Source organism: Neodiprion fabricii, chromosome 2 (assembly GCF_021155785.1).
Source record: "Neodiprion fabricii isolate iyNeoFabr1 chromosome 2, iyNeoFabr1.1, whole genome shotgun sequence".
Taxonomy (NCBI): domain Eukaryota; kingdom Metazoa; phylum Arthropoda; class Insecta; order Hymenoptera; family Diprionidae; genus Neodiprion; species Neodiprion fabricii.
The window spans coordinates 23,378,080-23,400,414 of record NC_060240.1 but is presented as its reverse complement, the minus strand read 5'-3'; the positions used below and the strand labels follow the sequence as shown (position 1 = coordinate 23,400,414).

At 34.2% G+C, this 22,335-nt stretch overlaps 1 protein-coding gene across 2 annotated transcripts in view; it reads left to right on the top strand.

Annotated features, from left to right (window-relative positions):
• The window catches only part of LOC124175818 (F-actin-uncapping protein LRRC16A), an 83,328-nt gene that overhangs the window by 48,716 nt on the left and 12,277 nt on the right, over positions 1-22,335 (top strand). For both annotated transcript variants that reach the window (XM_046556385.1, XM_046556384.1), the window contains exons 17-23: positions 8,532-8,619; positions 9,970-10,173; positions 13,315-13,335; positions 14,701-14,842; positions 15,935-16,184; positions 19,034-19,935; positions 20,555-20,794. In XM_046556385.1, coding sequence (XP_046412341.1) covers positions 8,532-8,619; positions 9,970-10,173; positions 13,315-13,335; positions 14,701-14,842; positions 15,935-16,184; positions 19,034-19,935; positions 20,555-20,794 — 1,847 coding nt within the window. The remainder of the gene's footprint in view (positions 1-8,531; positions 8,620-9,969; positions 10,174-13,314; positions 13,336-14,700; positions 14,843-15,934; positions 16,185-19,033; positions 19,936-20,554; positions 20,795-22,335) is intronic.

Here is a 22,335-nt window from a genome sequence, read left to right as displayed (position 1 = left end):
GCGGTCTGTGTCAATTATTTTTTCAGATATGAAATCGATAACCATTATCAGAAGCTACTTCTTTACTGTCTGATTTGTACATTGCTGTCGACAATATCAGTTGTATATTTACACAATATTTCCTATTCATTTTATAAAAGTGTTCTACACTAACATTCAAATCATTCCTAGAATTTTGGTGATTATAAAAGGATTTTGCACACAGTTTTATACAACGGTCGGTGAGATTGTGTACAAAATTTTTCAATACCTGCTGGAATATGCACACATATTATAGGTAATTCATAATCGATCGTTTATGGAATCTCATCTAACCATAAAACACTCGGCGTTTTACACGTCAAATACTACGAGGAGTGGACAATTGTTAAATTATCCAACTCTTCATACGTGGGATCGTGTGGACTTCAAAAAAAAAATTTTTAATTCGGTACGAATCAAATTGTTTCTTTCAGTCCTCTTCAATTCAATTAAATGACTTTATATGCTACAATATTGTCTTGGTTATTTAATTGCAGTTAAGGATTATCGTGTAAACTCAAAATCGTTCGACTATAATTTATGTTTGCTTTACTTCGGGAGAATGTTACTGTTCGATTTTTCATTCAAAACAAAATTGTATCTTTGATAACCTTATATTTGACAAATGTGGTCAATGTAATCAGGATTAAACTGTTTAGGACGAATGAGCCGTATCGTCTGAATAAAAAGTTTGAGAAAGTGAAAAAACCTTCCAAAAATCTTTAGCAATGCTATCGAGCCAATGATGGTAGGCACGAATGAAACAACATTCCCACAACGTGATAGAAATGAATATTGGCAAATTCGAATAATACAAGCTGAGATATCAACAATTTCAAAAAATATTCTATAATTAGAACATTCAAGACAATCAAACTCTGGTCTATTTTTATCCCATTTCCAAGTTTTTAAGCTTCTTTTGCTCACCAAACAGATCACCGCGAGTTATCCAGAGAAAACATCTGAATTGTAGTTATAACGTGCAAATGTAAAAATTATTGATCAACATTTATCTTGCCGCACCTACACATATCTATGTTTTTGCAACACCTGTTTGGAAAATTCTATTATCAAAGTTTGTGGAGCGTACGTGAACTGCAACATTTCAAAATACTCGATTTTCCACACTACAGTTTTCTTTGGGACATACGCATAACTCAATTTTACAAACTGTGTCAGTCAGCGTAAATTACCTTCCCCCGATTTTACGCATTGTCAGTGGCACATTCGGTGCTTCTCAAATGAAACTTTCCTTCATCGGTGTTGCAAAAAATACCACGTGTCACACACATGCGGATGGGCGATATCTAACTGGTATGATTACACTGATCGCTCTTGCTTTCATGCTGTGTTCACACGGGTATCTGCTTATGCCGCCAACTTCACACTTGTCTTTCTGTGAACGCAGCAATTGCGTTTGACTCACGTTGCAAACTTCACTCTCGTCGGAAATCGCTCACCTTCCGCACTTCTAATGAGATCCATTTGTAAAATCTCGTCTAAACGTTCTCTGGAAATCTCAATAATAAATAAGCTTAAATAAATTTGAACCGTATGAAAAACATCTCAGTTTAATTTAAACATTTTCAACTTTATAATTACAAAACCTCACCTTAAATTGTTGATATTGTAGCTTGTGTTATTGGAACTTGTACAGATTCATTACCACTGTATGTTACAAATGTTTTTTCATTCGTGTTCGCAGTCATTAGTGCAAACAGAGTGAAGCCTGAAAAAGCCCACGCTCGCGTTTTACGTATCCCCGAATTCGTAGCGCCTTCTGACATGAAATATGTTTTTGTACCAATTTCAAAAGGAGGAGTTTATCAATTCGTGGCGTATGTTTTTATTTTATGACTGTTCGCGCACAACTCCTTAACGAATGCACTGATTTAGATCAATCATTTTTTTTTTTAATCTGAAAGCAATATTTCGTACCCCTTTAGTGGTCCCATGAAATTTTCGAAAAGATACTGGTTCATTAATAGCCAGTTACGAAAAATCGTAATTTTCATCCCATCATAGATGGGTAGAAAAAAAAAGTTCCAGCAAGCCCGTTAAAATTTTTGGGTAGGTTAAACCATTTTTTAATCGATCACTAGCAATAAATGAAAAAATGTACAAAGTGCAAATTAAATGTTGGCATAACAATTTAAGTGTTAAAATTACAATAATTCGTGCCATATTTACTAACAGAAATGTAACAAATAACGCAAATATAAAGTGGATCTGATGGGACATTATATTTAGTTGAATTTTCTAACAGTGTATCTTGTCGCTTTTTATCGCTGTTTCCGATGATCTATCGATTTGCATGATTTGTACTAACAGGTAATCATCAATGATGCCACCATCCATTGTAGAGAAGTAAAAAACAAAGTAAAGAAAAACAGAGAAAATAAAACGGCAAAGAATCAAGTATTGTTAAATAAAAGAAAATCGAGAAAGATATGAGCTGCTTCAAAAAAATTATTCAATATACCTTTGCTCTAAGATGAACGAAACCATTTTTTCCTCAGGGTTTGATAAATCAAATTCGACTTTTTAGAGTTGGCGACAAATTTCAATTATAATAAATAATTATAATTATAATCCGATCTTAAGAGCTATGACCAATCGAAGTCGAAATCACGAAATCTCGAAACATTGTTGATGTTTTATTAGCGCGCTGACTGAACGGGCGGGTGGATTGCTATTTTGTTCTGGAATTGACTGTCAATGTGTGAAAGTTTGTACAAGTGAACGAAGAAATTAATATCATTGACGATTTATGTACAAGGAAACTAAGAAATTAATATCGACCATCAAGGCGTTGAGCGCTGCGCGCTCCGAGGGTAACCTCAACAGGTAGCGATAGTCAATGTTACGAAATCTTAGAAGATTACTGCTCAGGATGTCTCGTGTTAGAGAAGTGCGAAAAAATTTACGTTACAAAAAAGTAATTCGTGCATTCGTTTTGACACAAGATTTTCACAACTTATTAGTAGAGGAAAGCAATGCACGGCTAATGAGGAATCAAAAAATTATTTATTTACGAATGATAAAGATTTTCTTTTAGTAGCTAAACATATGAAAAAAGAACCCCGGTTACGACCGCTATGGCGCGCGATGATGTAACACTAGTTGTACTAAATAATTATAATTGTTGAAAACCCCTATGATTTATAAATAAACTCCAGGCAATCTAATGCACAGGATAATGACTTTACAATAATGTTTTATAAACCCCTGTTCCGCAAATTGGAAGATTTCATGCAAAAGACTTGTGCAGCTTAAAAAGTTTACCACTCATGTTTATACGTTAGACGTTGCAATTTTAATCGTGAGAGCGCCGTCTCCTATTGGAAAATGTCTTCATCACGTCGGAACCTTTTTGTCGGCGCGATTTTATCACCACGTAAACTAAGTTTTTAATTCGAATAGAGTCAAATCATAATTCTTAGGGTTTCAAATTACTTATGTTACATAAATTAATTAAACATAATATACCTTTTTTGCTACCCAAACACGAAAAACTACGGTCAATGATCAGCTGTCAACCTGGTTGCATTAGTTTGATTATTTTCCACCAGATGATGCATTGAAAAGTGATAATCCCAATACTCCTAACACGTACCTGCAAGATGTTCGCCTATTATCGGACATTAGCGCAATTGAACAAATCCGCATCCATTTATCCCGAATCACAGACATGCCTTGGCACCGAATCCAAAAAGTTGAATTTATTCATCAAATTTTAAGGAAAATATTACATTACGTACCGAGGGAATAATCGACTTTTATTCCCAAGTCGTTGTAGAATTTTATTTCCGACTGAACTCTGGTGACATTATTGACTTGAAAAGTGAGACTCGATATTTTTGGCAATATTTTGTACAGAATTCAGAACAGAGATTACCAATGATAAAATAAATTGTGAGAAATGCAAACGGATAACAGCATTTGTTGTATAGGAAATCATCATAATTATTTCTTTTACGTATGAACGTCATAATTTTATCAGTCTAAAACTATAATATTATCGAAAGTGTATAATAATACAGAAAGGAATACTTTAAAATTGAAAAAGAAAAAAGAAACCCAGAAAAACGCAGATAATAATTTATGAGAAAAAAATATTAGATGGAATCATATGCTATTTTGGTTCTGTTTTTCCAGTTAAAAAGGTGAACATTTCGGTTGAGTCAGAAATAAAAAAATTGTTTGATTATGTTTAGTGCAAAGATATACCTCCTATATTGGATCATTTTTTTGAAGTCGGTCATATTTTTTTTTTATTTCTCGAAACTAATTTTAACATCAGGAAAGCAGCGAGTGATACGAAACACTTACGGAGATCAGTAATCGAAGCCGAATGAATTACAAACATCCACTGCCTCCGTGATACTAAATACGCCAGAGTTTGATCGGTTACCGGCATGCGTTTATCCACCGTGCACCACGAAAATTAGTTCCAAAAACCTATTTCGTGTCCAAAAGCGCTAAAAAAAAATAGGGAACACGAGAAACGCAAGCGTGGGCTGCGTCAGGCTTTTCTCTGGAGTTTGGTGCAAATAACAGTGCTGGAAATTTTTTGAGTTGTTTTTTCTCTTGATGTAACTCTTCTGTAAATCCTGATTTAAATGATGTTTCAAAGACGATCAGTCTTTTATTCTTCTTCTTCCTTCGTGGCTATATCTTGCTAGAGCAAGCGCTGATACAGTCTCGATTTTTAATGTGCGATAACAGCTGAAATCAGTAAAATCTTAGATACGACAACAACAGTTCGTATACATGAATTTAGTAACCAAGTGACAAGTATTGGTTCGAATAATGAAAATATTTCAGATATTTTGAAAAAAATTGTGATTAATAAAAAAAAGTTCATATTTTCACGAAATTTTCGCGCAAGCAACTCCAATAGCTGAACACGTTCCACACAATCTTTATTAAATTTCCAAACTGGTCCAATCGAGTAAAACTGATCAGAATCAACGCAGATCTAATGAGAAATAATCAGAGGCACTAAACTTTTTTAGAGTTTTCGAATAAGTTCGAATTTTATAGCGTTGGATAGAAAATTGTCCAACATTGATAGAGAAAAATAAAGAATAACTTGGCACAGTTCAAAGAAGCGCAAATACAAAATAATTCCACCACAGATTTTTCCTTACATATAATCATTAACCGAAGATTGTTAAAGATAGCAAGTATTTTTTTGAAGCAAGCGAAAGGGTGCGGCGGTAACAGTAGTGCCTTACATTGTGTGATTCGCTTATGGGACTTCAATGTTAATTGGGTATTGATGGCAGAAAGAAATTTCCGTACCAAAGTTGCCCACCTTGTGCCTTTCCTTGCTGCAAAAAGCCCCATTTAGCTGACTGTCTTTAGCAAGCTTTGTTCAATGATCCATGTCTTCACCCTTTCAGTTACAGAAGCAACTATAGTGTCACACTTTTTTTTCCTTCTTTTTAAATATTTTATTTTATTTTTTTATATCCCGTGCAAAATCCTGATTTTTTCGCATTTTCAAATAAAAAAAAAATACTTAAACTTTGGAATGATAAAGATTTTTTGTGAATTCAATAGGTTTTCAAAATTCCATGCTTAGTGCATATAGATAGTATTGGGAGTTGTACCTATTCTCGGCCTAAAATCTTACTATCTCAAAATAAATGAACACATTACATCTTTCTTTGAAACACTCGTATATATCAAATGTCTTTTTATGAAGCACAAAAATTAGAAATGCACAACCAGTCTTCTTATATCGTAGTGTTTACACTGAATATGAAAATACTAGTGTGACAGGTTCATAGTTTAGATTCTTGTTTGTTTGTAGTGATATCCCGATTGGGTAATATAAAATACATGAAACTCATAAAAATATGTGACAAATGTGAACTTGATTTACATTCAGTATCATTTTCACAGCGTTAACATTATTTGCAGTTTCAACAGCATTTTGACAGTGTTCACAATTTTTACAATACTTATAGTTTTAAAAGTATACAACATTTACAATATCTACACTTCAATAATCAATTTCTGTGGCTGGGACTCTTTTTATCATTCTACGTTAATATGTACTGCACTGAGAAAAAAAAGTTGTTGGTTTTAATAATAATTGATCCAAATAATCTGGGCGTTTGCATAGTCCTGAGAGCTCATTTATTCAAAACGACAACTGATGTAGTTTTCAATTATAAAAATCTGCATTTAGGACCAATAAAAAATAATTTAAATGAATTTACTAGAGATTGAGTGGCATAACTCATTGCGTTGCTCTTCTGGTATGATAGTTTCATCCAAACGCTGCATGCTTCATGTCAAACGAATTGTCCCTTCACTCAAATAATGTTTACAAGTACCAATGGAATAATTCTTCGGATCAAAGAAGATATGGCATTGTGCAGAGAAAACTGAAATCACAACGACTAAACCCCGTATTTGAATAAAAAATGTATTTAAATAATTCAATGATTCTTTAGTATCTGAGTATTATACCAGTTCTGCGAACATGTAACGTACTGCTCAAGAATATACAAATGTAGTTTAAATATCGCTGGGTTACATATTTTTTTTTGTTTTTTTGAATTTTTTGCCATACAATATGCTATCATAATTGACTGTCACCAAACAAGTGTAGTAGCTTCAATTCAAATTATGCACACAAAAAAAAAAAAAGTTGCTTGTACATTTGACCGGACCCACCTACGGACATGTAATTCGACCCCTTTTCTTTTGCGCACGATCGTGTAATTTTAATTTTTGTCCGCCATATTGAATCTGCCATTTTGTATTTTTTTCAAAACTGACCTCAGATTCGTAATCAGCGACCACGAAAACCCTAGGAACAAAGTTTTTGCGTCAAATAACGTTTTTTCAATCATTTCATCCGCCATCTTGAATCCGCCATTTTTAATTTTCCATAATTTTCGAAATTCAAACACTGAATCAAGGTTATATCCAAAGTTGAACCCAAGATATAACAATTAGCTCGAGAAATCAAGCAAGAAACGATTATTTGATTTTTACGTAAAATTTCACCCTTTTCGAGCCGCTATTTTGCAAACAATTGATAAAAAAAAAAATTCTTAACCTATAGGTTTTTAAAGTACAGATAAAAATTCCACGATTTTTGCAGAAAAGAGTCTGATTTGAGTATTATAAAGGTTCTATACATATAAATAGTTTTTCAAAATAACTACATCGAAATTTCGCTGTTTTTATTTTTTTAATTGTAAATTTTCCATAGAAAATCTAATTTTCATGGCTTCTAACCTCGATATTCTGAAAGGGCACCCTTGAAAATAGTCGGATACCAATTTTTATTAAAATCCCATTGTCCTAGCGTTGTTGGCAATCAGTCAAACATGACTATATGAAAAGTGTCATTTCGGGCGTTAATGGGTTAAAATTCGCATTCGGCGGGTCGAAATACATGCCGGTAGGTAGGTGGCATCCGATGTACAAATAACTTTCTTTTTTTTTTTGTGTGCCGATGTTATGTCGGACAAACATCACATTGAGCCAAATATACTATCTGGCAATAACGTTAATATTTCAGCAAGCGTAGGATTATTATTTCCAATATCTCGGTGCTTTCGAACCGATGTGTTCAGCGATTAAAGTACTATTCTTTCGCGAATTAAATGAGGTTTGTTGATTCAAGTGAAGTTTTTGCTACGAAATTTCCAGTTTAATCTTACGAAACAAATATGTACTTGTTTGAAATATATGAAACTCATAAGCATATAGCATTCAAATCGATGCATCGATACTTTTCTTTCGACTAAAAAGTGGTTTTTCTGAGTGAGAAATTGTTCGAACCAAAGAAACTGGAAGTCAAAAAAAATTAGTTGTTTGGTTTAATAACTTTTTTTTCTCAGTGTACTTACAAACGATTTCTTATCGATTACACGTCTTACTTATTGAAAAAAGCATTAGAAATAATTTTGTCGCCTAACTACATGCTGTTTTTTATTTCACTAGTATTCACCACCACTTATTGCAGGAACAAGTTTCTTGGTATCATTTTTGTATGGAGTAAAGAAGTTTTTATATAGTTTAGTCCAGCATTGCGTGTGAAATTACGCTGGCTGTATTGCGTAGTCTTTAATAAAAGTCAAAGTAAGCAAGTTTTGCAATAGAAATGATAATCTTCTAATTGATTATACCGAATTGAATTTATTCAGAAATTATTTTTGAACAAAGTCAAAGTAACATCGCTGAAATTTAAGTGATGCTTGAGCATGGAAATCGCAATGTTCGATAGCGTTTTTACTGTTCTCGGAATAGATTTATACTTTCTTTTTTCCTAGTTGAATAGCTATTGTGTCATGTACATCGAAACCTATTGTTGTGAATTAGTTTTTGCAATCATTTAGCTGAGTAAAATTTCTGAATATTGTTGAAATTGGTAATCTTGCCAAGATTGAAACACTTTGTATAAAATGCAGGGCAGTTCGATATAATAAAATTATATTAAAACTTACACAAATCTTATAATAAAACTTTTATTGTAACAGTGAACTAAACTTGGCTGTGGCAGCTCACGTATCAGACAGAATCACCGATGAAGTGATTGAATCATTGTCTCGAAGTTACAAGACACTGGTAAGTAAATTGAATCTAAATAACAGTTTATAAGTTATTTTCAAGTGATCTATCAGCGTATCAAAAATTTATGTAGATGTTGATACATGACGAGAATTTCGCAGCAAAAATGAAAAGCCTAATGGGTACAATTACAGATTTCCACAATCACTATCAAGCATAATTCAACTTGTAGAAATTTAAATATTCCATCAACAAATATCGATAAAAATTAAATAGACAAAAGCTGCCGCTTATTATGGCATATCTGAGCAAGACTTTAAATTGGTTTTTCTTCATCAATTGAGTACGATATCCGTTTAAGCATCTGGTGTAGAATGATTGATTTTCCGTAACTGATTTTTTTTTGTTATTCAAATAAATCCAAAACTAGTGTACCTATCCAGTCCAAAATCAAATCAACCTTAAGTTAAGACGAATTGATTGAGACCAAAGTCATCAAAATCTGTTGATTCGTTCACGAGAGATTAACTTTGAAAAAGATTGAGTTTTGTTATTTGAACAACTCAAATCTACTGGACCTATCGCATTCGAAATTTAATCCGTTCTGAATTAATTTCAAGATCATAAAGTTTCGTTCATTCATTATCGAGACATTATAAAACAAAAACATTAATCACATACGCACATTTCTCAAAATCGTCAGAGTTCAAAATCATAAAATTCCGTTCATTCATTATCGAGATATTGTGAAACAAATAAATTAATCACATACACACCCATCTGAAAATCGACAAAGATCATTGTACAGACTTTAAATCGTGGAGATTACTTAAACTCCACTTTTTATTTTCGGTGTCATTGCAATAACTTCCCATCTCTTATGATTTTTTGAACGCAGAGAAGTGGAAAATTAAAAACTTTTATTGAAACAGTATGATTCTTTAATGAAATATGCTTACGTTCGTCACCCCAGTTCGCAGGAAAATATTATAGACTTCCCAATTTGTAATGTAATCAGAGTGCTCGTCCATAAAATACATAGACTATCTTCATCTTCATACAACCTGATTCGAATCTGAATCCAAACCAATGAAGTCTTTCCAATACTCTGTAACTCTTTAGTCAGGTTCCTAAATGATCCTGCAATATCGAATTTTAGCAGAAAAACTTCCAATCTGTTTTCAATGAAGTTATATTCAATTTTTCATAACGAATTAATAGTTTACTTAATTATATTAAATATAACATCTCTGATCAATTATAAAACTACCTGAAGTTGTGTATAGATAGATCTCCTAAATTGTAATACATTCTGAACAATCATCAAAAATTTATTCGAATTTCTATTTTCAATCATTTTATTGCATATGATGCTAGTTTAATTCGATACGAATTTCTGTCTTGCAGATTGGCGATGCCGGCTGCCGAACCAGAAGCAGCACACCAGATGTGCTAAGATCAAGCGGATCCGTAAGCACTGGGGTCAGTAGCATGGGAGGAGTTTTGATAAAACCTGCTGGTAGAACTAGCTTAGACTCTGAAGAAGACGGTGCTGCTAGTCTCTCGTTCACCGACACCATTAGTCAACAGTCGAGTGACCAATCGCCAATGGTATGATATTTTAGAATGGCAAGAAATTGGAATATGAATAACGAATGCAGTGTAGACGAAAATAATATGCTTTTGATAAAAAATTTGATTTATCAATGTTTAAAATGTTTAGAAATGAGTTTCGGAAACTCTAAGGCAATTCCACAAATTTACTTGAAACGTGAATTTTTGACATTTTTTCTGAAAAATCTATGTCAAATGTTTATGATTTCTAGGAATTTTGTAGAAACATCTTAAGCGGATTTCTAAAGTAAGAGTAATAGAAAATGATCATTTTATTGTTTCATCGTGACTAGACTAATGGACAGAATAGAACGAAACAAATTGCATTCGAAAGCTACGAATTTACACTTTGAAACCAAATAAAAAAAAAAAAAAAAAATTTCGATTGACGAAAACAGTACTCACGCGTGTAAACAAACGAAATACGCAAAATACAAATACCAAGACATTTTAGAATCGTTTGTATATCAGCCGGATTTTTGATTTAACCTTTTGTTGTTGAGAAATTTATAAAAACAATTCCGAAAATCTAAAAAAAAAAAAAAACACAAAATCTGATGAAAAAAAACGCAGCTAAACCAAATTTCCACAGGTGTTTAGAGGATATGCTGAATATTCTAAAAACTCTTGGTTTTTGCAATTCGGATATTTGGTTGGTTTATAAACGCGGATACCGTTTTTCCAACTGTTTTCTGCAGAGTTAGACTTGTGCCGACGCGACGGGACGTACAAGAGTTAATTTTTAAGATAACGGAATATTAATTTTTTTTTGTTTTTGAAGCGAAAAGTGATAGCTCTCGAATGCATTTTGTTTTATTTTAATGAAACAATAAAATGATTATTTTCTACTGCTCTTCCCTTATAAATCCTCTTAATTTCTGTGCAGGAAACACTTTCGACAGACTTACAGAAAAACCTTGATATTTCTTGAGAATATTTGAAAAATTTTCATAGCTATGAGTTTATTAACATATTCTGATACAAATATTTCGATATTTTTTCGGCTGTATTCCAGTAAAATTTATTCCAACCGTTTCCTAAAAATCTTCTAATTTCACTCAGAAATCAACCCTAGTTTTCATAACACAGTTCTGTCAGAAAATACACAGAAACGTCAGACCTCACATCTTTTCAAATTGATAATGCAAAATGAAGTTTTGAACAAAAATATGATTCTCCTCGAGAAATTTGTCCAATTTTCACCTGAACTCGACTCTGTCGCTAACAGTCAAAAAGACGATAATTCGAAGTTTTCCAGTAGAATACAAGTTTGGAACGAATTTGAGCTGTTCCCAGCAATTCATTACACTTTCACCTCGGACTCTACTTACGATTAGTTAGATATATTCAGAAACCTAAACTCTCGAAGTTTTTTTAGATTTTCAACCGAAAATGAAGTTCCGAAAAATTGACTTTTTTCTAGAAATTCTCAAGAATTTTTTTATATATCTGCGACATTGTCAGTATAATTAAAACTTTTCCAAAAAAATAATACAAAGGTTTCCTCTAAACTGTGCGAAAATATGGCATATTTCTGAGGAAATAAAAATATATGGGCTATTCCGCGTCAACCGGATCAGTCATCTCTCAGATATTTTTTTAATTTGGCATGTGGATTGTGTGGGAGGAGTTAGATTTTTGTGCCAAAGCGCGAATCTCATAATGCAAAATTCGATTTTTTATTAACAATAACAAATTAGACTCCCATTTTTTTCAAAAATTCATAACTTTGGCAAAAAATTAGATACAATATATATTTTTTTTTCAAATTACGCGGAAAGCTCCATAGAATTTAAAAAAAAATTCGAAATGGTAAAAAAAAGTTGTTATCAATTGTTTATTTAACAATTAATTTTTCAAAGATTTTTAAAACAGTGACTGACACGATCAAAAAATTTTTTTAAAATTCTGACATGTTCCTTGAACTGTACTACAACCTGTGAATTAATTCCAGAGGGGTGTTTTTCTTCGTTTTTGAGTTAAAAATCATTAAAGGTGTCGATGCGCATGAAATTGCGGCGCGCCGAGTCTCTACGTAATGGCGGGCCGCCGGTTGCCGTCCACCGCTACCCCGCGGCGGCGTCGCAGCGTTATTTTAGAGTCATTTTCACGATGTAGGACATGATTGAAGAATCTGAAAAAAATACTGTACCTTCACAAGGCCTGCTCAAAGCGATAAGTGAAGTTTCAAGAATGTGTTTTCATTTTAAAATAAGTAGCAAGTTATGTAATTATTATCATTTATGTGCACACTCATGGTGTGTAACCGTTATTTTGAATCTCTGTAATAAAAAAAACGGTGAAAAACACTTTCTTGAAACTTCACTTATCGCTTTGAGCAGGCCTTGTGAAGGTACAGTATTTTTTTCAGATTCTTCAATCATGTCCTACATCGTGAAAATGACTCTAAAATAACGCTGCGACGCCGCCGCGGGGTAGCGGTGGACGGCAACCGGCGGCCCGCCATTACGTAGAGACTCGGCGCGCCGCAATTTCATGCGCATCGATACCTTTAATGATTTTTAACTCAAAAACGAAGAAAAACACCCCTCTGGAATTAATTCACAGGTTGTAGTACAGTTCAAGGAACATGTCAGAATTTTAAAAAAATTTTTTGATCGTGTCAGTCACTGTTTTAAAAATCTTTGAAAAATTAATTGTTAAATAAACAATTGATAACAACTTTTTTTTACCATTTCGAATTTTTTTTTAAATTCTATGGAGCTTTCCGCGTAATTTGAAAAAAAAATATATATTGTATCTAATTTTTTGCCAAAGTTATGAATTTTTGAAAAAAATGGGAGTTTAATTTGTTATTGTTAATAAAAAATCGAATTTTGCATTATGAGATTCGCGCTTTGGCACAAAAATCTAACTCCTCCCACACAATCCACATGCCAAATTAAAAAAATATCTGAGAGATGACTGATCCGGTTGACGCGGAATAGCCCATATATATATGAAAAATTCTGGAGAATTTTCTTCACCAAGTAGCGAATAAAAACAATCAATTGATTTCGACTTAATATCTATCAATGATACATTGTTTCTGAAAAAAATAGTCTACTTTATTATTTGAACATTTCTTCATGTATTCATAATAATATATTGAACGTTTGCTTTTCTATCACTTGCCAGAAGTTGGAATACCTGAATCTGGTAAGTATATAGCATGTAGATGTTTTATTTTGAAAAACAAAGCTGAATCAATTTCAAAAGCAAAATCTATTGAAAGAAAATCTGACAATCGGAATTCCATGTCACGTTCGTGTGCTTAGAAACGAAATTATGCGAAGTATTGAAAAAATACCTTAGAAGTTATGTCTATGTATATATCCGATACATCTGATAAGGAACACCAGTTTGGTGTCCCCTTGCAAGTTCGTTGCAACTCATGTACGTCATGTAACATTGAAAAATAAAAGGCAGGTTTTTTTTTTTATTGGTGAAAAAACGGTAAAAAGGGTCAAATCGTCCCCCAAAAATGAGGACCCAACGGTTTGGTTTCTTGATGCGCTTGATGTATTTGAATGAAACCAATCACATAAAGCGCTTCTATCCAAAACTGAGAATCCATCCCATTGGGTGCTCATATTTGGGAGTCGTTTTCGCCTCTTTAAACCTTTTTTCCTAATTGGACATCAAACTAATGTTCCTTGTGAGTTCAGAATGCGTTTCTATACTCTACTAATACAGAGAACTTCTCAACGCTTGGCCTTATTTCATCCGGTTTGGTTATATGCCACTTAATGAAACACTCGTTTAACAATATGTTAGCTGCTAAACGGGACTTGCAGCTGGCCAATTCAGCTAGAGATATCGGAGGGCGGGGTCTGCGTATAAATCTAAGATGCCATTTCAAAAAAATATACTCACGATATAACTACCGTGCTAGCAAATTATTTTACCAGTTCCATTTAAGGGATTACGTGGGTTTCGAAGGTTAAAAAACCATATTTTCTCCAATTATTTTTCAATATAATAGAAGAATTATTTTATGCAAACTTTAAGCATATGAAGAAACAGTATTTTAACGATATTTTATCAAATTGTCATCCTAAAATTTTGAAAATTCAGCCGTTGAGAACTGGTTTTTGGAGATCCAGTATCCTCGCGGTGGACCCGATCTTTCAGAAACTGTTGCACCAATCTTATTGAAAATTCGCACACTTCTTCTACATAGGATTGACTAGTGATTGAAAGATGGATTTTAAAAAAATTTAGATTTTTGAAGTTTTGGCAGAGTTGTATGCAAAAAAGCACAGTTTCCAGTACAATCTACACCATGCATTGCCTTGTAAAATAAGTTTTGATCAAAGGACAAAAAATCCTTTGTTCGATCACTAGTCAATCCTATCTAAAAGAAGTATGCCAAATTTCAATAAGCTGCATTAGTTTCTGAAAAACTGCGTCGTTCCCTCAGTGTACGAGGTCTATAATTATTATGTTTTTGTAGTAGTAGTTGCAACATGGATTGCAAATATGTAATAACAGCATTTTGACGTGTACTGTCTTCTCCCATAGGCAACTCCACACTTATCCAATAAACGAAAAAGCTTGCACGGGCGCAAACTGAGGCCAAAGTCAGTCGTGGATTCTATAGAAGGCTTGTCGGCTGATGATATACCAGATTTGTTACCATCACTGCCAAAAAGTCAGGCTGAAGGTAACTAAATTATTTAAAAATGCACAAGCCTGCATAGTAATAACTTACCACAAAAACATTATCACACAAAGGTAATTATGATATTGGTACACGGATTTTTTTATCCATAATAAAACAATTCAAAGTTGTTCTCCTCAATGTTGCCACCAAATTTTCAACTTACCGCTAACATCCAGAGCAAATTGAGATACATCGTATTTTCAATTTAACAAATCACAATTTCCTTTTAGTTGAAGACTGCTTTCCCAACTAATTATTTATAAAGATACGCGATCGTTAAAAAAAAGGTGAAAGCTAAACACAAACCGGCCATCAGAAATACATGACACAAAATGACAGATCCTATATGGTGAACTAAAATGCAACATATTCTTCAAGCTTCAATAAGTTCTGCAAAAAAATTTGGACCGAGTTTTTAGTCTGAAAAAAAAACTTGAATAAGAGAAAAATAAACCCTTTAAAAAGTCTCCAGCAGCGGTATTTGTTTCAATGATTGTAAACACGAGTGAAACAATATTTGTGTTACACAATAAAAATGATTTTGAACAAATCCGAATAAGACACGCTGAAAATTATGTACAATAATAATAATAATATTAATCGTCACCAACATCCGTTACACTATCGAGGGTTTGCCCCCATGAGTCGTTGGGGTTGTGCGTTGTCAAGGGAGGGAATGGATCAGTAACCATTATTATGCATCTGCAGTCGTCTTAAGATGATTAGGTATCAAGAATTTGAGAAAAGGTTTTATAATTAGAACTTGTTAAAACAGTCAGCCATAATGCTGCTCACTATTGCCCTTAGAGAAATGTATTTGCGTCTGTTTAAAAGCATTGGTCAAGTTAATTTGGTCATTTCTAGGTCGCCTCTCGAGTAACAGAGCAGTGCTGTTGTATACTCAGCGTATACAATTCAGTTGTTCCAATAAATTATTTCTTCAAATTTGAACAAAAGTGACAAGAGTTGAAATATTATGAATCGCTCAACTGCAGAACGTTATTAATTATGGAATCTTACCTTGAATCAGTAAACTAATGTCATAATGAAACCTCAATAATCGAAAAGCATTAACCTTCGCATTTATTTTAGCGATATCGGAAAACGAACACTCTTTAACAGAGTCATTGGACTCCGTTTCTGAGCTGCCAAATACAGTGGGACAACAGTTGCAACATTTAGTCAAGTCCAGACCCAGAAGGACTAAAACTAGGGCTCCGACAAGACCAATGTTACGGCCTGATCAACTCGCTGATGGCTTGGCTATTGGCGAAGGGCTCGATACATTCTTCAGACCAACAACACCCACAACACCTCTAGTATCTCCAACAAGTGATGACAGGTAAACAGAAGTATGCCTGCAATGAAGTTAGAGAATATACCGTAGTAGTCTAAACATCAATTGACCTCCAATTCTATTACTTTATTTTAGTGATTTCTTTAATCAACCGAATATTCACCAAATTTTATACAAAAAATTAGCTACTATGACAAGGTATATTCATTTGTTACCAAGCATATTTATTATTCATTTGAGCATATTTATATATAATATTGAACTTTTGAACAATTTATTTATAATTCAGACTGAAAGCAGTCTAATAATTAAAGTTCGAGATTTCAAGCTTTCCGGTTTTGTTGGTCAAAATTTATAACAGCTGGTTGATAACCAAGTTTTTTAGTCGCTAAAGCAAATATCTTAAAAAATTTTGAATCGGCTTCACAAATAAGTCTGCGACCTTCGGATTTCTTCAAATTTCGAGTACCAGGAAATTGTTGTTAATTGCTTCCCAACTTTTATTATTTACTCTCACACGGTTTCAAAAAAATCGGAACAAAAATTAAAATATATTTCCGGGAGCTGCTAGGTCTTTTGTGGATTTTGCAAAATTGCAGAATTTCTCAAAAATTCATGCACTAAATAATTTCTCCTTAATTAACTCTAATTGCTTTATAAATTTTGTTAATTTCTTCCGCACGGTTTTCAAGTAAATCTAAAAAAACGTGTCAGGCACTGGATCCCCAGTAAAATGGCGCCAAATTCAAACAAGATTTCGGAATAAACTGACGGTTATTCTAACATATTCTAAAAAATAATATTTGCTTTTAATTGCTTTTGAATTGCTCACAATTAATCTCTCATAAACCGTGCGGGAGCACTTAGCAAAACTTACAGAATTATTAGGAGCAATTACTTTGTACGCAAATTCTTTGGAAATTCTGCGGTTTAGCAAAATCTACGGAACGCCTAGCAGCTCCCGAAAATGCATTTTTCTTTTGTCCGATTTTCTCAAAAACAGTGAGAGCCAATAATCAAAATTGGGGAGTAATCAAGAGCAATTATTTGGCGCAAGAATTTCCAAAGAATTCTAAGGTTGCAGGCTAACTTCACTTGAGTGTCTAGTACGGATTTTGAGAGTGGAATCAGTTACCTAAAACCTCGACTGATATTCAGACCAATACGGGAAGTGGGTGATGTACCTACGCATGTGTTAGTTTTATTTATCAGAGGTCAAGAAATTTGATATGAAGTTTGTTCAAATTTATTAATGTATCTATCCACGACAGCAGTCTTTGATCCAATGTTAACAAAAATTCCGACGTGCCAGACAAACTGTCAGTCAAACTCATTTTTTAGCATATTTAACATGACTTATCGGATAATTGACGTTTCAGATAACTGACATTCGGATAATCGACGCTCTACTGTATTACGTTACGAACTAAACTTTTCTCGTTCATACAGTAATACTTACAATTGAAAATGAAAAGATATGCACAAAACATGAAAAAAAATTTCGATCCGTATGCAATTTTTCATATGTATAGATATACATCCCTATACCTACAAAAATCTGACCTCTTACAGCCTTTCCGCCTCGCTCCTAACCAAACCCTAAAATGGGGGTTGGCGTGTGAAGCGCGCAGGAGGGCGAGGCCCCCCGAGTTCCTATACAATATAGAACGATAACATATAGGTAGAAGTACCAGGTACTTGCTGAGAGAAGTACCTAGGTACAAGTATGGGTACTAAACAATGTACCTAGGTACTTTACAACACTGGGCATTTCCGGGTCAAAGATGAACGGGCTCTACCGGCTAGATGAAAAGTTTGCAAAACTTAAAAAATAAGTAATGATGCTGAGAAAATTCAAATAACACAAGCTGGTATATACAAAATTTGAGGACAGGGTTTATAATCAGAATGTTCACAATAATTAAATTCTGTTGTTATCTATCCGATATTGGTGGTTGATATTAAGGTTGTACAATTCAACCGGTTTTATTGATTAGGATGATTAACCTGGTTAAATAGACCCTAGCCGGTTCGCTAGTCAGGACGGGTCCCTGGTGGAAATGGTCCCACCGTGTTATTAGAGTGTTTTTTTTTTTTTTAGTGGATTCTGAAATCAGTGATATTAGAATGATATTCCAGTAAATCACTTAAATTCCACTGAATTATTTGGTGTAGTTGTAAAATTTTTCCACTGCGGTTTTATATAAATTACAGTCGGAAAATCCAGTCTGGTATCACTAAAATATCACTAATTTTATCCACTGGCTATCTCCAAATTATAGGTCCCATACTTACGAAATTGACTAAAAAGGCGGTTTGGCAGTCTGAGGTATATTGAAGGGGGACCTTTCCGAGTACTAGGCTAACGGTATTTTGTTCAAAAGGCCTTGCCTCTAGAAAACATTTTCGGGAGATTCCCTTTTGCACTACATATACCTTTGACATTCATGATCTAGCGAGCAAGCAAGCGTGGTGTAGTGGGTAAGGTTGGTAACTATCACGCTGGTGGCCCGAGTTCAAGACTCACCATTTTTATTTTATTTTATTATAAGTGTAATTGAAGTGAAATCTCAATGTAACATCAATACAATTCCAGTGGAACGGAATCCGCCAGGGGTTAACCGTCCACAATGATTAAAAGTTAACAGGTTAACTTGTGTTCGAATTTGCTCAGAATCATTTTCGGTACACAATAGGGATGTTTGGCTCGTGTCCACCATCTCTGGTGTAAAAAACAGGTAGATATGTTTCAGACGGTGGAGTCCGGTCATCCATAACTATCTTGAAGGTCAGCGACGTTCTTCATGTGTGGTTCATCACATTCCAGAACTGACATTTTCTGTCTGAAACATGATGCATTAGGCTAATAATGTATAATTTTATGCTGATTCCAGTTCGTTACACACATTTCCAACCGATGGAAGTCCCAACCTTTCTTTAACAAGCCACAAAGGTGTAGCATCTGATATCAAAGTTGATGGTGATAAGAAGCAAGGCCGAAGTTCTCCAATGCTCAAGACTTTGCTTGAACCAACGCCAAGATCAAGATCTACCGACAATTTGGAGAAATTTTCTCCACTGATTGGTCGAAGATCTCAAGGGGATTCGCCGCTGACTTCGTCTCCTCTTGCTCGGCGAAACACAACAGAGAGTGCACAAAGTCACGAAACAGATGGGATAAAAAAAGACATTAGTAGCGAGAGCATCAAAGACGGCTTGGTCGACATTTCAAAAAGGAGTACTTTGCCAATAGCCAATTCGGGCTGTACAAAAGATGAAACGAACAGCATAATACACTCGGGAACAACTGGTAGCTTTAAAGAAGGATTTATTGACAATGTTAAAAGAAGCATCAACAATGTTCTGCATGTTTCAAAAGATCCCATGTCTGAAAATGGGAAACGAAATTTACCTTTGAGTAACGTTGGCACATCAGCCCAAAAAGATGCAATAAAGAATGTTACAACTGCATCTGCAACATCGAACGTTATCGAAGTCGACGGAAAGAAAAATATCAACAAGCGAATAACAGTTGATGTTAAACCAGTCAGTCCGTGTATATCTTCGGTAAAGTTGCGTTCAACTGGGTTTGACTTGCGGAGTCCGACAAACGGCAGTGGGCCAAAAAGTTTAGATGCTGAAATATCAAAGTCTCCTATTCTCAGGCCAATTAATAGAGGTGAAGGTTCATCTACTGGCGATCTCGCAAAATGTGGATATCAGATCAAAATGAAACCAGCTCCACCGACAGCCCCAAAACCGAGACCATGGAGCATGGCAACTGACAGAAAATCAGGTAAAACATGGTTTTACATAGGATATGTCGCAGCTATCGAGTAAAAAATCGTTAATTAATTGATTTGTCTCATAAATTTCACGCTTGTAACAATGGTATATTGTGAAATCAAGTTCCTCATAATTTGTTTACGTACTTCTGATATTCTGATGCATTTTAATTAAACTAATGTTCCATTTCGTTACTGCCATGTTGCTGTTGCTTATCGTTATTTACTAGTACTATATTACTGTCGATTAACGTTTACTTATACTGCTAGTCAATTCGCTTTTGGAAAGATTTCATTATTATACTTTACTCGTACTCGATCTTTTTTCATATTTCCTCTGTTATCAGAGAAACAAGAGAAGAAGGGAAGGGAATTGTACGTATTTTCTTGCTTCGAGTACATTTTTTCTTTTCTTTCTTAATTTCAAAAATTCATCGTAGTCATAAAGATCTGGGTAAATCTCGACATTGCTGATCCATGATCTCATCGATTAATAGAGTTGAATTATTTTGCACATGTGCAGTTGGTCACTTACCTTGCTAAATTTCACCGTTTCCTGTTGGTATACTACAAATGAAGCATGTTACATAAATGTTGCATGATGTAACATATCTTGAAACTATGTTTCAGGGGAATTCAACTTACTAAGCGACGGATCTAGTCCTAATACGTCAGCTGGAAACACACCGGATTCGGGAGATGCATTAGATGAATCAATTGACAGCAGTCTCAGTGGGCCAGCATCTCTTCCACCAACTCTGTCTGGTAGCAGCACAGCTAGTTCGTTGAGCAACACGAGTACAGAAAAAAGATCTGTAAGAGAGCTTGCGGCTAGTCTGAATAAAGTACAGACAGACAAAAAAGAAGAAGGTAAGTACATGATAATTATGCCAGTTGTATGAATTAATACTATGCATCACATTTACTGAAATTTTATAGTGAAATCGAATCACTGCTAGTCAAGCTCTTACTTTCAGAAAATTGTTGTATGAGTGATTCTCACTAAAACTGAATAGATTCCATATTTTAGACCTCTGAAATTCACTTGACTATTATTTCCAAATTATTATAGTGAAGAGTCGGTTTTTAAAAATTAATTGTAAATAACGTATGTAAATAACGTGTGTAAACAACGTGTAACAAAAGTACTAAAACTAAAATCACACAGTACGTTTGTAATTGGTGGTTGGGTCAAAAAGAGTTAATTAATAATTACTTTTATAATTCACATATGTATATAAAAAAAAACACCCACCTTTGAATCACCAGGCTGATGTTCCAGAGACAAGGCAAGATACAACTAAAACGTTGAACACCAAATCTTTAGGGTCAAAAAAGAAAAAGAATTTGGTCATGTCACTTTTGTTGCAAGTGAAGGTGTTAACAGCTGAGTGTTGACTTGGTTTTCTTTAGACGGAATGATATATTTTTTCTCCTAGAATCCGAAAGTGTATCAAATTGTGCTTCAATAAGTACTGGTATGCATGTGACATAAACTCGATAGGCTGAGATGATATGAGCCGAACAAAGTGGTGTGAATAGGGTTCCTCACAAAGTAAGAGTAACTCATCGGTATGATAGAAAAACTCGAATACCCTTGGATTCAAGTACTGAAAAGAATCAGATTATTTTATATAAGATCGCAATGATCAGGTAAAGGGTAAATAGAATTTTCTTCATTTTATTTCCTATTTATTGAAACATCGTAACCGTTTTTTTCTGGAATTCACTATAACACACCAAGTATAGGCCATACATACACCGATACTTTTTGATGCACTTTCAGATTCAGTGGAAAAAATATACCATTCTATTTTACAAAAACTAAGTTGCCTTTTATGTGTAGTTGACGGCACTACTTGCAACAAACTTAATACGGCCAAATTCTTTACCCCCTTGAATCCCAAAGACTTTGTATGTGTATGGGAGGTGATTTCATTGATTTCGACGTTGACGTGATATATCCAAATATGTAAGTTCACGTATCGCACTACTTAAAAAAGGGCTTAACAGCGCGATTTTGTATTCAATTCTCAACAAAAACACTCCAATTCCATTTGACGCAGAAACAAAGAAATTGCATTCTTTATGAAAACTTACTATTGCCATTTCGGAGAAAGCATGCCTTTAACTTTTCTTCGTTTCTCAACCCGTTCCTTGATATCGATTTGGGACGATTGAAAAAAATTACTCTGTGTACCGAGAGGAAGTAGTGACAGTTAGCAAGTTGATCTATTGGCTACGCATGTGCGACCTTTGACGCCTTCTTCTGCAGGCTGGCCACCCCAAGCTTCAGCCGCCAAACGCGGCATGTTGAGGTTATGTAGAGAATGCAACTTTTCTTAGGTCCAGAAAATCACATATAATTTACAAGTAATTGTAATGATTTGACATGATTTAGCAAACTTTTA